Here is a 19,950-nt window from a genome sequence, read left to right as displayed (position 1 = left end):
CCTTGTCTTTATTTCAACAGTAACTTACTAAATGGTATATGTGGTACAATTTGATGTCATACAAAGAAATTCAGTGTGTTTGGTAGCTAAATTAGATCCTCAAATAAGATCACTGGTATCTGTTTGAAGCATTTAGGTGTTTGGTAAATCAATTTTATAGACGAAACTCATTAGCAGTTATATTTTAGAGAAACTAGAGGATATTTTATGACAATTTGCAAGCAATAGAAATTGTACTATTCATCAGCAAAAAAGCAGGTGGTTGTAAAATGTTTGAAATGATTGTCAGTAATCATAGATGTCGAGTCCAGATGCAGAACCTAAAAGCTACACCTCAGAAATTAGTGATCTGAGTATTTAATGCTTTTTACCACAGGCATGGAAACTAACACAAACACATCCTCTTGGTAGGATACTACTGATCGATAATTACTGCTCATACCAAATCCAGCTATTCCTTTAAGACAACCCCAAATCATTAATTTGTCAAAAACCATAAGCATTTTTGAAATCGGGCCATGCAGAAGGTCGAAGATGTAATAACTTATCATCATACTGGCTAAAATATAATGAAGATTTTGCCATGATCCTCCACCTGAAAAGAAGAAAGCTTTTTGGAAATAAATATGCTTTTGTGTCCGATTCTTACACTTCCATCAGCAAAGTCAATGCTGTAAAGATTTTCTGGTCAGAAGTGTTTCACACTGATCCAAGAAACAGAGGTCATAGGTCATACAGCAAGATATTTACTTCAAGTTATTGCTTCTCTGGGATAATCTAAAAGCTACTGAATTGAGTGCACTTGGTCTTTGCGACACTTGTTTCACATTTTCACTTCACTTTTCTCAGACAAATGATGGTATGTGACATGTTGTGAACTGTTGACAATATGCGGTTCTATTGGATTTTGCAGTCTGTTGAGAAAAGGGGAATTTATCATTTCCTGCAAGATAAAACCTGAGCTTCAAAAGCGTGTGCTTAATTTCTTAACATGACATGCGAATGTCCTTCAGATTCCATCTGGGTTGAGCTTAGAAATGTTTCACAAACGCAAACTTCAATATCTCATGAATACAGACAAACACTGAAGAATTTAATTTCACTGGGGTTGTTTTTATTCCAGAAGGTAAATTTATATTTTTCTGAAGTACTTGCCTAATCCGTCCACGAAACATAATGGATAACCTTGCAGCTCAAACAACATTTTATCCCGTTTTCTTTGTTCAGCTCCTTCTATTCACTTCAAGTTGGTTTGGTTTTTTTAATGATACTTTTCCTCTTATTCTAATGCTACTCTAATGTTGCCATGTTTATCTACTTAAAGGGAAGATAATTCAATCTGGCCATTAAGTTGCGTTGAATATTGCATGATTCTATTGTTGGAAGCTTTATTCAAACTAAACAGAATTAATCTCTTTTTGTGTACTATTTTCTACTTGTTCCAGGGTTAGGGTTAGTTTATGTTCACACTGTAAACAATTCTAGCAGACTTGTGGCTCATTTCTAATAGACGTTTATTCCTGCCAAATGTTTAATTTATGATGTCACCATCAGTCACTGTAACAAATTGCACATATGCACCAGCAGACACTACATAAACAAAACCAACAGAGAGACAGAATAGTGTCTGTGTGGTCGTATGTCAGAATGTATAGTGAATATATTTGTGTTAGCAATGAAACCCCCACTGTGTGAGCTGATTCTTTTCTGCCATTTGCATCGTGGTGCCTGGACTACTTCATCCACCACCCAGGCAAACACACTGGAGCAGTAGATATCCTCACTTATTTGTGCAGATGTGTGTTTCTGGAAATGTTTACCCAGCTGAAAAAAGCCTTGTAGTTGGAATCATAACTGCTGCATCTGCTGTAGAAAAACTCTGGAAGCTGGTGGTTAAATGTTTAAATATTTAGCTGATATCATATAGTTTATTTTACCAAATATTCTTGAAAATATGGAATGTGATGACACTATTTTTTTGTAACATTAGATACAGTCCTGTATCTTTTTAAGTGCTCCCATTCTGATAAGTGCAGGTACACTGGGTGAGGGTGCAGTTATACATGGTGAAATTCACAGTTTTCTCCATGTCATGGCCAGATCAATAACTTGTTTTATTATTCTGATCAAAGATTTATTAAATCTGTAATCTGTAATTGCTGTATTATACTGATGTAGTTATGGGCGGAAATTTGTTCATGAAGTTTCCAACTAATCTCAGTAAATCTTTCTCAGCTTCAATCTTGAGTTTTTTATTGTTTTACCTCTGAGGTAATACATGCATTTTACGTTATTTTTTTTCTTAACTTTTAAGCTGTATACAAGTTGCCATGAAATTCTTTACCTGACCTTGTGTTTTTATAAAGTGCTGGTTGTAACCCCTTTTCTGTCAAGGAGCAGAAATGAAAAGTCTTCTGTCAAGCAATTACAAAAGCAGAAGTGGGAGAGAATGTTCTGATTTACTTCAGAAAAGTAGAATTACAGCAGAGCGGGGAGTGTTTACAATAGGATTTCTGATCACGTATATACATGTGCAGGATTGTTGTAATGCTTGGATGCACACAATACACACAATCTACTTTGATTTTACACTTTAGCTCATGTTCAGCACATACAAACACATCTCTTCAAAAGAAAAAAAAAATCTTTATTTTAGCCCTGACACATGCTTGTATGCTTTCTGCATTGCTTGTTCTCTCTTGATTTCTGTTTCTTTCTCATCCACCCACTCTTGCAAACACAAACTTCTTCAAGCCTTGTACTATAGTGGTCTTTCATGCTGTTTATCAAACCAATGTATGGGTAGTTTTCAGCTCCAGTGGTCTGAACATTTTATTCCATTTCACTTTTCCCCATTACCAAACACAGAAACACTCAAATACATGCCCGAGACTTCACACTCATGCACACAATGTTCCTCCAGTGTTCTCTCCACATGCACTCAACAGAAGAGACAGTGATCTCCCCAGTATATCCAAAAGATTGATGTGTCTCCTTGGGCAAAATGAGATTCTGTGCCATTACAAGGTAATACAGTACACAACCCCTGAGTAACTGAATTAGTCCTGCTGTGTCACAGCCAAATGAAGTTTGTACATAGGCATACACATGTAACCACAACTCATCATCTAATGCTCTTTTTGCACTATCTGGTTTCCTATGCGCATCTTTTCAAGTGATAAATGGAGAACAATCATCATACCCAAGCCTCCTTCCACTGATCATCTTCTGTGATGGTTTACAAATGCGAACCAGTCAACATGTCTGAATGGGGAAATTTTCCTTTTTGCAATCATTGCATCAGATTTAAAAGTGAATCATCAGCGTTTTGCAGGAATTATGGTTTACATTTATCCTATTTCAATTTGCCTTTGTGCAAACCAAGTGAGCACATAAAAGTGTAGCATGCACACTAAAAGCAATACCAATATAAACATTTGAGTTCTTGTGTCAGGCGAGTTTCAGACCCCTTTTCTAATCTTTATTTTTGTTGGGTTACTGCTTATTTATTTTCTGGGCTTAAGTGTGCTTGTCATTTGAGACCAAAACAACATAAGTAGCCCTTTAAAAGAGCACGAGTAGCTAGGTTTTTCTGAAATTATTTACTTTGTAATTTTGGTTTGGTTTGGTTTTTGAAAAAGAAAAATAACAGCCATAAATATGTGTACTAGTACTTGTTGGTGCATACAAATTTAAATCAAAATTTCAGTGGGGAACTGTAAACATGAACTTAGTTTTAATCTGTGTGATCTGAATTTAAAACTAGAGATTATAAAGTGTAAACTTGCACAACGGGTCTGTCATCAAAATTTTAGACTGTAAAATTTGAGCATTTTGTGTCTGTCGGAAGTGCCTAAGATTTTTTTTTTTATTCTACTACGGTTTAAGAGTCATGCATGTAAGTAATATATGTTGGCTGCTTGATGGAATGAAATTGCACTTGAGTCGCACACTTTATGTAAAGTTTATGTCAAAGGTCACATAAAGTAGTTGGAACATCAGAATAATGGAAAGAAATAGACAAGTAAGAAAAAATGTGGGTTAATCCAGACCAATATAGTCATTAATATTCAATGTTCAATGATATGAACTCACACTTTGAAATAAATAAAAAAAATAAAAATAAAAATCTGTTCAGTTTCCCTGTGAACAGAGTACATATAGGAAACCACTGCAAATGCACCATAAAATAGAGTTTGGCAAAATATTCATGTTCATATGGACAAAACAATATTTTGGCTCTTAAAGTGAGTTTTAAGATGACATGAGATTGGAACAACTTTTTGATCCTGATATTTATCAACCCAGTTTTTTTTTTTTTTTTTTTATTTACCAGAGCCAGCAAAATCAAAAAGTATTTAATCTACAGCTACTTAATGTAGAAAGTAGAACCTCCTGTTTTTTGAACAAATAAAATCTGTTATGTAGTTGGATGTCACGATTTAAACTTCTAACGCTTATTCCAGCTGAAGGCCATAATGGAGCTGGACAAATAATTATTTAAAACTGCTGTGAATAAGCTGCCAGCGGAAAGCCTACTTTTCTTTATCAACTTAATTGACGAAGCACTATGTTTTGAAGGTAAGCAGAATTTTGTAAAATTACGATATCACACATTTCGTTCCTTTAATACAGCATCAGTGTTATTGAAAGGAGCAGACTTATTTTAGCTCGTCTTTGAGACTTCTTGCATGTCTGAATATTAAGTACTGAAAATGTTGCACAGAAGCATTATGGAAACCAGTGTAACATTGGTGGCATTTATCAGTCAGCTAAATTATAAAGTGTTCAGTGTTGCAGCTGGGTTCATCAGCTGTTGAAGTTGCGGCGTGTCTGCAAGTTCAGATCTTATCTCTGTGCAGCATTTGTACTCGCTGTTGGTAACCCTGGAGGTTCAGCAATAAACATCTTACCATTCTTTTCCAGTAACAATGACCCGATTGATCTAGTACAAACAGAGTCTCTAAAGATCTGCTACAGACAAAACAGGCAGTCGTGAAAACAGTTTCTATGTAGACTCGGAGTTGTGGTTTCACACACAAATGCACATGACCTTGCAGGCATTCCCAAGCTGCATTTTCTTGTCAAAACAACAAAGGAAGTTACTGTAGAAGTTGCTAAAAAACTGATGGGAACATGAGGCGCCCTTTTTAAAACGGCTCTTTCAGCGTCTAATACCACAAACATGAGACTCAAATGAATAGGCTAGATGCAGCAGCTGAGTTTGAACACTGTGTAAAACAAACCCCAGCTACATATCAAACACTGTCCACAGACAGCTGGTAGACAAGAATATTGTAAAGATTTATTGACAAGTAGGGATTATGTCAAATGTTTCTGAATTTTATTTATTTATATGTAAGCCCAAGATTACTTACTTTAAGTTTAAAGTAATCTATTAATGTTGTGAAAATTTTCTGCTGACTGACAATAAAATTAACATTCTAACTTTAATTTTAGAGAATCTGTCTTTTGCCACTTATATATGTAGAGGTTTGAACTCTTTTTGTCCCAAACTTAACAGAAAAACTTGGCTGTCTCCTCACATTCATCATTTGTCTTTTGGGGGTCTTTGTAATCATAACAGATGATTTAAAATAATCTACTGTTATCAGCTCATATGTCTACTACATAGAAAAAGTCTATTTGGATAAATTTTCCAGCAGTTTAGTTTGATCTGGGGTCATAATCTGTAAAATTAAGAGTCAATTTAAATAATAAGGGAATGATATAAAATCTGTAAAAAAAAAAAGAAAAAAAAAAAGTCCTAAATCCTAAAAATTACCTGGCAAAGTTAAAAGCAAATCAAAACTACGGAAGAAGATTAGTGCCACCGAAAATAAATAAATAAATTAAAAAATTCTGAGATTAAAGTCAAAATTCTGAGATTAAAGTCAAAATTCTGACTTTCAAATCAGAATTGTTATTATTATTTTTTTTTCGGTGGCACTAATCCTCTTCCGTACAAAACACTTCTAAAATGTAACCAGCTTGAAAATTACACATAAGAACATTAAATAGTAAAATACAAACAATAAAATTAAAAATAAAATCCCATTTTATTTGTTGAGCTCAATTTTTAGCATAACTAGCAATTTAAACATTAACTGACTTTTTGACAATTAAGCACTGTGATAATTTAGATCCAGTTTTATTCTAACCACTTCAGAGCTTTGCCACATGATGGAGGAATTAGAGTGGCAAATCAGTGAAATGTTAAAAAGCCAGGAAAATGATTTACAATTTTGAGCAAAAAATAAAGGAATTTCTAAAAATCCAAGCACATTTTGCATAATTCTGTATTGTATTTTCACTGACAAATAACATTTCTGTCTATACACTGTTGCGTTTCTCTTGGCAAATCTGAAGACTCATAAAAAATACTGTTTTTGCTTTAAAGTTGAGCCAAGTTAAGCTGTAAAAGAAGCTCTGAACATTAAACGATTGCTTTAATCCTCAATCCTTATTATGTCTTAATATATAAAAATATATACTTAATTTTGCTTTATTGGGGTATTTGGTATGCTTGCAGAGTGTGTATGTAATTTGAAGTAGGTTAAACTGCCAAGTCGTTTTTCTGAATTAGTAATCATCTTCTATTCATTGCTCTTATTAGGTCTTCTCTCTATTGTGCCGGCATTCTTTGTTCCTTGACTCTACATTATTTAGCCACCTCCACTTTGACTTTGAGATGACACTAACAACAAACTTACAGGCTTTATGCATTGTTCCGATATATAATGGGAGTTTTAAGACATTGTTTGCTCATATAGCCACTTCATCCGCCTCCAAGTCCCATCAATAAGCAAAGTGAATAATCTGTCTTTACAATTTGTAAAGTGCCCAGACTCCTCCGTACAGTCTAAGCTTTGTTTTCTTAATTACATTTTGAAGCTGGCACAATGCAAACCCCCATAAACACATGCATTCTCTTTTTTGAATACACCAATGGCCCAATTTGTTTATGCATAATGCACTTTTCTAATTAATGTGTAGATACTAAATGCTTATCAGAATGAAAACATTTTTCTTGCTCCACTCACTTCCAGTGCGTCTCTTTAAGATTTTGCATAAGTGAGGTTCTGCAAGGAAGAAAATACTCTTGTGTATGAGCCTGGGTGTCAAGGGAGCTTTGCAAGGAGTGTGCATGGAGAAATACCCAGAGTTTTGTTTCTTTGTTGCACTTTGAAGGCTACAGTAACACAATAGCCTTTGTCTAAAATTACCTACATACGGGACTCAGATACACCTGGGAAGTAGCCTTTTACATTCTTACACATTAATGAATTACTCTGATGTCAGCTGCAGGAGCCCCCTCTACGGTTTAATTAACAGGAACGAAACAGAAGGGTTACGACAGGTACAAAGTAGGAAAGGGTTGGTTGCTAATAGGAGGGTGGTGATGGTGTACTGTGAGGTGGAAGTGCACTTGGTAAATAAGATTTTTGAAAAAAATTGAAAACTAATAGTCTTAGGGATTACAGACAACTGTTTACAGCCTAAAAAAATCTGCTATGAAAGACTCCTGCTGCTACTAATTCTGCAACATAATTGTCAGTGCTGTACATATGCAGCTGCTGAATAGCAGTTCCCCTTGAATATCCTTCAGCACTATTAGAGATAGTTGGTGCTTTAACTAAATTCAAATGTATACTCAGTATAACTTAACTCTTGGATTTTAAGTGAACATACATTGATTTATTTCTAAGCAAAACAAACAACAATGTACAACATTGTCCTAAGATTTTTGTGTTGCTGATAAGTTGAACTATCTTGTCATCCCAATATCAGCATCTCAGTTCTGTTTGTTTGGTTGCAATAAGACATTATGTATTTTTATTATATCAGCTTCAACTTTAGTACACCTTAGGACCTATGTCCATGTCAACTTCTTAATGTTGATTTGGTGTATCAGAACAATAACTGTCTATTTGATCCGTTTTTATTAATTATATTCCTAAAGTACCATATTTTTGTCTGATTTGGAGATGTAATATAAAATCACATACCTTTCAGAGCAGAATATGATTAGAGTATTGGTAAGTGGAGGATGCTCTTCTGCAGCCCAGCTTGAACACAAGACAAGCTTGTGTCAGAGACATTGATGATGTTTCACTCACTCTCCAGGTCTTAAAGTGTTTACTAGCTTTTGCAGCTTGTTGAAGCTTATCAAAAAGTCAGACCCACTGTGTTGTAGTGATACTGGACAAATGTTTAGCAGGAGTGCAGTCACACAGCCATATGAGCAAACGTCCACATAATTGATGCAAATACACACACTGACAACCAAGCCTCTGACTGTCTCTTGAGATTAATGTTGGTGTGATCCACTCAGCGAGGGCTGATCACATTAGAATGGATGTACCCCCGGTGGTGTGTGTGCATGCTTGTACACAGGACCCCATCTGTCTGTGTTTTCTCCACAGTTAGGTTCTGTGACCTAGCTCCCATCTTCAGTGCTCTCGGCTAGGATCAACAATACCCTTAGAGTGGGGGTGTCAATCTCATTTCCATCGTGGGCCATATCAAGATCACGGATGTCCTCAGTAGACCGGTTGTGGCAAAATGTATTGATAAAACTTCCCGTACAAACACAATGAGTGGCTGTCTGCATTTGAGGAGTACTTATTAAAATTAAATGTTGAACATCTTTTCGCATTGATGTAAGTTGCCAGCACACAGATAAATACTGCTTTGATTTGATTGAGAAATAATATGTGAAGGTTTTGCTTTGTTGTGTTGTGTGTAATTTTATTTTATTTTTTTATAAGTTTTTCAACAACAACTAGAATCAGAGTTGAATGTTGTCTATATATATATATATATATATATATATATATATATATATATATATATATATATATATATATATATATATATATATAAATGAACTGCTGAAAGCAACAGCTTGTTTTTGAGCCCAGTGTGACAAATTTGAGGTCATCCTTGCAAATGCTCTCTATATAAATAGGTCTTTTCAACATTCTGTTGCTTTTTAGTTGACTTACACTCTTAGAGGGAAAAAAAACTATATTTAAGCAAATAAGGGGTTATTTGAAACTAAGATCTACCCCAGACTCCGTACACTGCTATCATTCTGCATCTTGGTTTCAGACAGTAACTTTTATTTTTTTCAATTTTCTTTTTTCTGCTTCATTCTTCAGCTTCTGTCTATTCACGGTCAATTAAAATTAAGCTTCTCTATTTTCGTAACACAGAACAATGCAATGAGTCAAGGCTTTTCACTGTTCCCCTTAAAGACAGCTGTCTGTGGTTCTTTTGAAAGGAGCTAAAGTCTTTATGAGGGTTTTATGAGGAAAAGGACAGTTTTGACTTCGGTTTTACGTATGGTGAGGCTGATCTCTTGACTCAAAATGGAGTATTTTCATTTAGGTTTCTTCCTTTAATTGCTTACTTACAGTTTCAGTTTGTTTTCATGGACCTTTGCAACGACGTTTGATTCATTTTTGTCATGTTTTGTTTTTAACTTTCCGTTCAGAAGATGAATCATTATTGCTTTGCTGTGTTTCCTTACATTTTATGTTATATGCTTTGTCTAAACATAAACCATTGTGTTTTAAGATCAACTTTAAATCCTCGATCTTAAAAGGGAGCTGTATGAATATATTTTGCTTGCTTGAGCTGAAGCAAACTCAACTTAACACCAAGTGCTTGTTAATATAATTCAACCAATGACAGACTTTGTGTTTTTTTTTTAAATAATGCATATTTCAAAGTAATGATGAGCCATCTTTCTCCTTTGTTCATGTTGGTCCAGGTGTTTGAATGCATGTACGTACTGCAAGACAAAACATGCTCGAGGAGACTTGGCCAGCTATCCCATAGAGGAGCTCGTGGAACGAGCTAGGCAGTCTTTCCAGGGTGAGTATCTTAATTTGTCTCTACACATACAATCACCATGTAACTTAGAATGTTGGTATTTAATCATTTTTAATTTATTATTATAAAATCATTCAATAGAGATGTTAATAGGAAAGTTGCAGAAAATACACAACTAGTACTTGCTGTCTGAACATGTTGTAGACATGAACATGCCAAGGGTATCTATGTTCTTGGAAAGAGTATAGTGGGGTAGTTTGATTTATAATTCAGTGTGTGCCCATGAGTGTTGCTCTTGGTTTGCTGTGCAGTTGCAGCATATTTGTATGTTTGTGTGTCCTATTACGAGGCTCTCGGTTTGAGTAACACATGTTGATGTTTTTGTTCTTGGGGAGAGGCTCCTGCCAGTTGGCTCTAGTTTTGTGCCAAAGGAACAGCTGTTGTGCCCTGGCATCTGTTTCTTAAGAGCACTCTCCCAGAATCCCAAACTGCACAGCAGGCTACTCTTCCATCAAGCCCCAGGCGGGTCAAACAAGGGCAAGTTTACACACTGCTGCCCCAGAAGTCCAGCTATCTCACCTAGAAGCAGTAGTGTCATCAGTTTTAGGACAGGCACTAATTTATTGTCATATATTATTGTAATGTTATTTAAAAAATATATATATTTTGCTTTGTGTGGGAATATTCAAACAGCTGCTGTAATATTATAATTAGGATTTCTATTTTATACACAAATATACAAATATTGGTTTTATGAAATTCTTCCTGTTTGTGGCATGAAAGGTACACAAATCTCTTTAACAGAGAGCTTCGTAGAAACGCAACTTGTCCTTGTTGGACATTTTCTGGATTCTGCTGTGTCAGTGCAGCAACATTGATATGAGCCATGGCTTTTCAAAAATAAGGCATCAGTTTTTTGATGAGGCTCTCACATTACAGTGGCAAAGGAAAATTGAAAAGAAGATGTCCTTGTCAAGGGCAGTTTTTAGTAAGTCCCTCCCAGATCCCTCCAAAACAGCTGCATCTATGCCACTGCCACAGGGTGGGCAGTCAAGGGCAAACACACCAGCTGCCCAGACCTTGATGTGTGTTTGTGCGTGTGTGTTACAAATAAGTGATGCATAAAAAACCCCCCCAAAAAACAGCCTTACCACCAATTGGTTTTGGAAAGATTGAAAAGACAGACATTTTGATATTTTGGGAGCAGCACATGCATTTTTTTTTGTCAATAAAAAGATCATGCTTTTTTTTTTTTTTTTTTGGAAGAACAACTACCAATGCCAAGTAAAACTGAATCCTCCAATTAAAACAGTAGTTAAAACTTGTGTAAATTGGAAACATCAACTAGCCAATCCACCAGTAAGGTTGTTACTGATGGGCTTTTTTAGAACTCAAAAGGAAACTGAAAAGTGGCATCAGCTTTCATTATTATTGTTACTATTGCAGTTGTCTCAGTTGAAAATAGAACCAACATAAAAAAGCAAAGTACATTAAACATTATTTGTTAAACACTCGTTTTGCTTTGTGAAGCAAGTGAGCTATACAATTAACTAATAATCACATTTACATAAATATTCACTACAGTGGCTAACAATCCTTGTACTTGAGGTAGTTAGAGATGATGCTATTAGTGGTAAAGATAAACATAAACTGAATACCCTAGCTATACATCTTTCTTCAATAAATATCCAAAATATTACATCTTCCTTGTAATTGATCCATAGATCTATGTAAAACAGACATGAATGCATGTAAAGCATTTCTATGTCTTAATGACGGGATCTGTGACCAAACCTACCCACAAGGTGGCATGATGATGTCATCATAGCCCCAAGTAATAGGATCCCTCAATGAAGTAAAGAATGTTGCACAGAGAAATCACAGCATGTAAGTGTCAGTATATGATTCTCTTTTTGCATTTTAGGATAGTTTTGTGAATCTAAATTCTTTGCACTGATGTTCTGGAGATGTTCCAAAACTTATTTTCACTTCATTCTTTTGCATGTGTTTTTCATTTCAGAATTCACATTAGATTATGCTCTAGTTTGCAGCTTTCAGAATTTATTTAAATTTTTTTTGGGAGGGTGCGGGGGGAGGAGGGTCCATCTAAATGCATTGTACATTTCTATTTCACACTTTTCAGGAGGTGATTATAAAAAATTCTCCCAAACCAGTAAATTTCACAATATGTTTTCAGTTATAATTATTCATCTTTCAACCAATAAAGCTATGCAGCTAAATGTATTTCATCTGGTCCATCATGATTACTTCCATCTATTGTTATAGCAACCTGCAAACAGCAGTGCACACAGCATTTAGTATTGTTTCTGTGAGGCTGAAATTACCCCCTCAAGCAAATTTTTAAATATACTTGGTCCTAAGTCTGATTTATTACTTCAGAATGATGCATCAATTTAAAATATATTAGAGAGAAGCCATGAAGTACAGCCATTAAATTTAGGAGAGTTACACAAAGTCAAAAACACTTTGAGAGCCAAAGGAGTCAAATTAAAGACAAATAGAGAGTTGGAGACCAAAATGTGTGAGCTTACAAAGTTTGAATATACTGATCAGGAAATTAAATTTGACCTGTTTATCAAATGAAAATGTGGGGATTTAAATCTCTGGCTGATTGGTATTTTACCACAAACTACTACCAACAAAACTAGCATGTGCTCAGTTTACAACAAATAACTTGTATTGTGTTGCCTGCGTTATCCATATTGTGAGGCAACAATCTGTTACAGTGCTGGTAAAAAGAGAAAAAACAGGTGTCTGTTTTACTCAAAACAATCACCAGGAATTGGGATTTTACATCTTTTGTATAATGTGTAATAATCTGGTTAAAGACTACAGCGGCCATAGATGCTGAAATGGAAATGGTGTTTGACTGTCAGTCTGCTCTTATTGAATTCAATCAAGTTTGTTTTAAAGTTTGATTTTAGACCAAATTTCATCTGAAGGCACTTTACCAACAGGTCAAACTCATAATCAGTTACTAAAACCCAAAACGTAAGAATAAATGTATACGTTTTTCCACTGTTTAAGACCAAACATTAGTCGATTTGGTATTCATTGGTAAGCCTGAGAACACATTTCAAGTACTTTATTCTTGCTGAGTGGCATTATTGATAAGAAGGTTTCATCAGAATTATTTATTCTTATTCAGGAATAATTACAATTGTGCAGTATTTAGTAATCTGATGTATATATCTTCTGTCACATGAAATGTCGGTTTTCTTCAACAGTTGAAATGATATGTCACATTTCTGAATGAAAGGCTCACTGTGTTCTCTCCATCAAATATTTTTGTGGATTTTGAATTACATCACGGCAGTGTGGCAATTCCTCCGTCCTCTCTGTCTCCATCTATTAGCCACCTTTTTCTTATCTCAAATAAATTGAGTCCTACAAATGGACTCTGCAATTTGATTTTCTATTTGATCTGTTTTGAATGGAAATACACTGAAAGTATGAATTGCTAATTTTGATTGGCCGACCTGCCAGTTTTAGAGGTATTTGACTGGTATATCTCTGGGAACTTTGAAAGGATTTATGGGATTTATTCAAATACGATTTGAGGTATATAGCTCTGTTTCCATCTGGAAAAGGGTGGGAGAATGTGTGTGCACAGCTTTTAAAGTAATCTGAATTATTCAAATGTATGAATGTATAATTTTTAACATCAGAGAGGTTTGTTAATGCATGCAGGTAATGGAGGCTGTGAATGTCACGGCAAATGACAAGCTTGTGGGTGTGTATGACTATTTGGGAGATGAGTGTAGAGGTTTATATGTGGAGTTTATGACACATGGTGAGAAGAAGGGAGTGGGCCGGCCTGTGTGTCAGGAGAAAAGGGTGCATCTTAAGGTGCATATTTGTCTGGAAAAGAAGAAAAAAAGATGGAAAACCTGGTATTTGATAGTTTTCTTCTGGAAGTGGGAGTATCCTCCTTAAGTTCTTGTATAAATGATAGAAATCCTCTTAGTTCTTGGTAAATATTATCCTTCTGTGCCACTTCAGTCAAAGTTTTAAATGTGCTTTTGAACCAGACACACTCCAATCCATGACTCTTCCATGTGCCGTCTACTCCCAGTCAGCAAGATGCATTTAGTTCAGTGTCCTTGTCAAAGATGATATTCAAAAAGGATTTTTTTGTTGTTGTTGTTTTTATTGATTTTTAGCTACCTCTGCAATGTAGTATTTACTTTCAACTTTACTGTGTAAAATATTCCTTTAACACGACTCTTACTGCTGTCGCAGAAGTTTTTGCCTTGCATTTCCGCATATTGAAGAACATGTTTCATGGGTTTAAATGTAACGTAATGAAGGGGATATTTTGTAATATCAAGTCTTATGTGTCACATTTAGTTTATGTGATGCTGTTATGAATTGTGCATGTGGATAGAAATATAGATTGGGGAATTTTCTGCCCTCTGGCAGAAAATTATTACTGAAATTAATATGGAAGTCAGTGATTTACTGTCAGTTTTATGGATTCATCATGCTGAGAAAAGTAAAGCCTGTCCTCTAAACATTATGGCTCAGAAATAACATGGGCAACAGAGCCAGTCGGACAGGGTAAGATGCCAGGGCTGACCAGAGAGATAAAGCTCTATTTTTGTTGTGGTCCTCAAACTCCTCACTGCTGCTGATGCCCTGTCATTTTAAACTGTCACTAGGGTGTGTTTGAAATGGCCCTGTCTGAAACAGGATGTGACGCTTCCTAGACACAGACACACGAGGATCATCCCCACATGACACAGTATATTAGCGTGTGACATGCATTGCAGCAATCATGAAGCAATTTAGATTTTTGGCTCAAGCTAAGGCTGGAGGCTTAGCTTGAAATACCTTCATGAAATGTTGTTATGCTCAAAGAACACTTGGTTCTTCTACATAATAATAATTTTACAATTAGTTGATGGGAGTAATGTTGTTGCCGCTCAAATTTTCTGTTTACTTGATGCACTGCAGGCAGAAAATACCCACTAATGTTCAGAGACATCATCTGCTTTTTTTTTTTTTTTTCTTTTCACATTTCCACATGACTGCTAGCATCAGTGTTAAACACAGATATTAACAGAAATGACACTGCTTAGTTTCTGGGTTCCAGCTGGATGACATATGACAGATAGCCAGAGATAGACAGACAGATATACATCTCACTGGGTAGGTCCAACATCTGTGACAGGTGTCAGCTCCTGTTTGCCTCTGCTGCTGCAGTTATGCCAGACCAGGCTGCCAAAGTTCGTCGGCTATGATCCTGCATGGCTGAGTGGATTATTCAGGTTGCAAGTTATAGTTTAGTGCCTTTGAATTACACCTGGAATCAGATTACATGAAGGGTCAGTGAACCTTGCAGGGGATGACTGGTCATCGCCTCAGAACAGAAAAGGTTAGAGAAAAGAGTTTGGTCATGCAGGAAACGCGTTTGGCAGATGCACTGGGTCAAAGCAGATGTGATTGTGAAGAAGTTCAGAAGCTGTTGGCATTATCACAGCGTCCTGCAGAGTGCAGAGATTGAAAACAAAACTCAAACCAAAGGGAGAACTGCCAAGAGATTTAAATATTGATGGGAGCATTGATCACAGTTTAGTCACCAAAGTGCCATTTATTGAAAAGAAGTGGAAAACTGCTGAGCATGCAAGAACGAGTACAAATTTCCTGTATGAAGGCAGTCAAATTCATTATCCCCTGCAAGAGCTCACATGGAGAAGCTAAAATGGATTTTCTGAATCACTTCCAGGCCAATAACTCGCTGATGTTTTTCACACAGAAAGAGGTTTTCCCCCTGTGTGCTACAAGTGAGATATAATCCAGACTACAGCTACGCCAGAGTTCAGCCATACATTATGTCACCACTTCTGTACCAAAGCACTATTCAGCAATAACAAGTTGTATGTGTGCAGAGCTCTGAAACATTTCAACAGATGTATAGTGGTGTCAGTTGCGCTGAACACTTTTTTTTTCAGCACAAATTAAAAAAAGGTTGCTTTTAAAGCCATAAAAGCTTGCACACCAGGGTTCATAAACCAACTGTGCAGAATTAGGGGAGCTTTCAAGACTTCAGCCATAAAGCTTGTTCTTTTGCTGCACAGTACATACATTTAAAACAGTGTTGAGTTTGTACTTAATATGTGGAGATGTTGCCTTATGTTTTCTCTTAGCTTTAAAGATAACATTTTAGAGAACTTATGTTAGGAAGAAAGTGTTGCATTTTTTTTGCCTGACACTGAAGCACCTCAGTAAAATTGAACTGGAAGAGGTTATATGTTTGTTTCAGTCATTCAATTCAAAAAAGTGGAACTTATTTAGATTAATTTTACAAAATTATCTATTCCTAGCATCTTATGTGTTAATTTAGCTGTTTATGACTTCCAGCTAATGGAAACCCAAAATGCCATTTGTCAGGATATTAAAGAATAAATCACTAAAAGAATCCCTTTTAATCTCTTCTCAAAAGATGAATAAGCAACCGTTCTTTCCTTTTCTCTTAAGCAAATGCTTCTGATGTCTCTGGTTCTTGAAAGGCTTAACTCCAGGAATTTTGATCTTGCAGTCCGTCTCTGTGCGGTGGCTCTAAAAACTAGAACTCTAGTTGCAGTCCATACCTTGGAATTGCCCCCAAATTGTTGTACAGGCTGTGCCTCACATTATTTTCAAGGTTGTGGCTGTCCCTATGGCTACATTTTTCCTTCCACTCAACTTTCCATGAACAGATAGCTTTTTACCAACATTTAGGTTTGACCCTCCTTATGGTTGGTGTCAGATACTGTTGGAGGCCCGTTGAAGCAACGTTTCTCCCCATGATAGTGTTGGTAAAAACACTGAATGTTTGTGTTTTTTAATCACCTTCAGTCAATTTCAGAATAGTGTTTCCTAATGGTGACTGCAAAATTGAGCCCTTTTGGATGTAATTTGTTCCATTTGCTTTTCTTGATCTAAATAGTTGTAGTTACAGAAAATGTGAAAAAAGATAATTTTTTAACTTTTATTTATCACATTTTTTGCTGGAATTTATCTTCTCATGCACTCACACTCACCAACACACAATGCATACTTCCTGAGGCCGTCTCTTCAAGCAAGGTTTGTGTAACCCAGCTGCAGCCTCACCTCTACCAGAGCTCATTATGCATGGACATGAGGCTCATTGTGTGTTCGTGTGCGTCTGTCTGTTTATTCTTGGTTTGACAAGTTGAAAGCCACTGGGACTGTAAAGAGGAGAGGGGACTGTTATTTTCTTGTCTCACTTCTTGTACCATTTAAATATATATTTATTTCTGGTTTACCCCTAAAGTTCAGCTAAACTGCTGCTGTCCTTCATTTGTGCCTCTGCCTCTATATTCTTGTTTGACCTCTTTTAATTCTCTCCCTGAGCTGGACAAAAAGACAGCAGAGGGTGGTGTGTGTGCGTGTGGGTGGGGGTGTGTGTGAGTAGGTGCGCGCGTGTGTGTGTACCGTCTCCTCCTGTGATTTAGTGCCAAGCTGGCAGCCGAGAGCAGTGAATAGGGGGCCCCTTCCATACAAAGAGAGCGCATATACACAGGGACACACGCACAACTCCCAGTCAATGCCAGACTGCAGGCCACCAACCACACACCTGGCATGCTGCTATTATGTCACCAGTGTGTTGTGTGTCTGCGTGCACTAGTGTGTGTTTGTGTGTGATTGTGTAAGTCCAGCAGACACCATCTGCTCTGTCCTCTGTGAACTTGTCCACACCCCTCCTCTCACTGTTCCACTTTGCCACATCAGAATAGTTTATAACCTCTGACAATCAATTTATTTTACCGTCCTACTGTATTTCCGCTGAAATGCACTGTGCTACTAAATGCTCTATATTATGTTACACCTGGACTTCACATGTATTTACAACTGTAGGGTTACATCTGTCTCCCTTTGGATTGTTGATGTGTTACTGTATGCAATGCAATCTAAATCTCCAGATGTCTCAACTTCAGTAAGAAATTCAAATGCTTATTTTTTTTTCTTTTTTTTTTTTTCGTGTCATTTGATTTCTTTGTTTGGGGGGTGGAGGGGTCACTAAATGAATTGCAAAAGGAAAAACAAGAGTAAATATGAATTAAAAAATTTTAATCACCTGCAAATAAGCTAAGTTTATTTTTCTGATAATGGAGAAAAAATATACAAGGTTGTTTCATGGGATTTCTTTTAACACTTAATGTTATTTTATTGCACTTATTACTTTTTTCTGAAATCTATTTTTGTGATATTTGCCCTTCCCAGTTTTTTCCCCATTTTTCCTCACTGAAGGCTATGTTTATTACAGTGTTTTCCTCTGCACAACATACTGTGGGGGTGGGGATCCTGTTCCCCGCTCAGTCAATAGGTGGCAGTAAAATACTTGAATTAATGCTTGAGCCATGTGCTTGGCTTTCTGGCCTTGTTTTTGTCTGATAGTCATCTTGTGCCTGGTAAAATGTTTAACTGCTGGAAATCCTCTGACTCACATTTGGGTTTTATGTCCTTCCTCCAAAGTGCATTTCTGTGTTTCTATTTATGCTTGTTCCCTCTTTTTTAGCTGTTCATCACGCTGCTGTTCTGTCATTTGGTAATAAAATTAGAAGTAGTAGAAACACTTCTCAAAGAAAAACTGCAAGTACAACATATTGCTATAGGAGATGTGCATATGCAAATATATACATATCTGTATATTTTATATACACGTGTATGGAAATATACACATCTTTATGTGTAAAGGAAAAATGGTCAATGACTCATTGCATTCATATAAGTCTTAATGTGTTTTCTGTCCCCATTTTTCTTTTGTGTAATTTATCAGAATGAACACACACGCACACACACACGCACACACACACGCACACCCACACACAGGAGCAAAGGATCAGCAGAAAATCAGTGGCCCAAGAAATGAAGTTCATATGCTTCAATATGATGTCTATACTTGGTCAGATTAAACTGTTTAATGCTGATTTGAGAACTTTTCAGTCTTTTAGCAGTCCTGTAAATGTCTTTGAATCATGAAAGCATGACCTTACGACCCCTGCCATTGATAACGGAAACCCGCTTCCACATTACTGTATCTTTACAAGTCACTCGATTTAACAAAAAACAAACAAACATCTAATTATTTTTTCTTATTTGTTTGATAAGAAACAGGACAAGATATTTTAGGAAATCTGCCATTGAATCCACCAAATTGTTACCAAAACGTCACTCCATTTTCATTTTACATTTTGTGAACATAGAAGTTGCACTCAGTGTCTTTTTCAGAGGTTTTTGTGTTTCCTTCAGTGATTCTTGGTGCAGCGCCACCACAGGCGAGGGGGAGAACAGTCTTTTCAAAGGGTTTGCTCTGTTTGTTCTCCCAGGTTCCGAAAGTATTGACCACCTTCTTTGTTGATCACGCACACAAACAGTGGCATGTACACCACCAACCCACACATCGCAATTAATTACTGTCTACCTGTAATTTACTTGAACCCAACATCAATGCTGTGATCAACACAACTCATTACCTGTAAAAGAAAGTGAAATCAAATGAAGTCTAATGAAAGGCTGACAAGAAAGGCTAAAAAAAATGTTAGAAAATGAGACGAAAGCATTAGTTGTGCTCTGATAGAATACATCTTAATTAAGTCCAAAGATATGGTTAAGCCTGTCCTCCTGATGGTAGTTTAAGTTATCTGCTTAAGCAAGTCCCTTTTCATCAGTTTTATTGCTGATCTACTTTTCATTTCTTCCAAAAACTCTTTGAAAGAACAAAGATTTTAATGCAGTTCAAAAAAACTGTTCCAGTTATCCTCATATATTACTCTTTAGCTGAATATCCTTTGGCATTCGGTTTGGTTCCAATAATTAAAGTTATTGTTTTAATTAAATCTATAAGTTTCATTATAGATTTCCATAAAGGGGCTATTTTTCCCCTATATTCACTGTTTGTTGTGCAGTGGTTTGTGCTCCACCCTCGTGCGTTTGCTAATAACTGTGTGACCGATTGACGTACCAACATTTGACTATACTTAAATATTTTTGTTTAATTGTATCTGATTAATTTTCACATGGATGAATCTGCACTAACGTTGCCACTGTAATACAAATGTAAGTAACTTGAAGTTTGAGTGT

At 36.2% G+C, this 19,950-nt stretch overlaps 1 protein-coding gene across 1 annotated transcript in view; it reads left to right on the top strand.

Moving 5' to 3' along the window:
- Positions 1-19,950, top strand: part of cdkal1 (CDK5 regulatory subunit associated protein 1-like 1) — a 186,802-nt gene that overhangs the window by 67,967 nt on the left and 98,885 nt on the right. Inside the window, exon 8 of the mRNA XM_044117411.1 lies at positions 9,779-9,882. Within this exon, the coding sequence (XP_043973346.1) occupies positions 9,779-9,882 (104 nt within the window). The remainder of the gene's footprint in view (positions 1-9,778; positions 9,883-19,950) is intronic.

The sequence above is a fragment of the Gambusia affinis genome, linkage group LG05 (genome assembly GCF_019740435.1).
Source record: "Gambusia affinis linkage group LG05, SWU_Gaff_1.0, whole genome shotgun sequence".
In the NCBI taxonomy this organism is placed as follows: domain Eukaryota; kingdom Metazoa; phylum Chordata; class Actinopteri; order Cyprinodontiformes; family Poeciliidae; genus Gambusia; species Gambusia affinis.
Note: the sequence above shows the minus strand (reverse complement) of the source record. Positions and strands in the feature narration are given on the sequence as shown.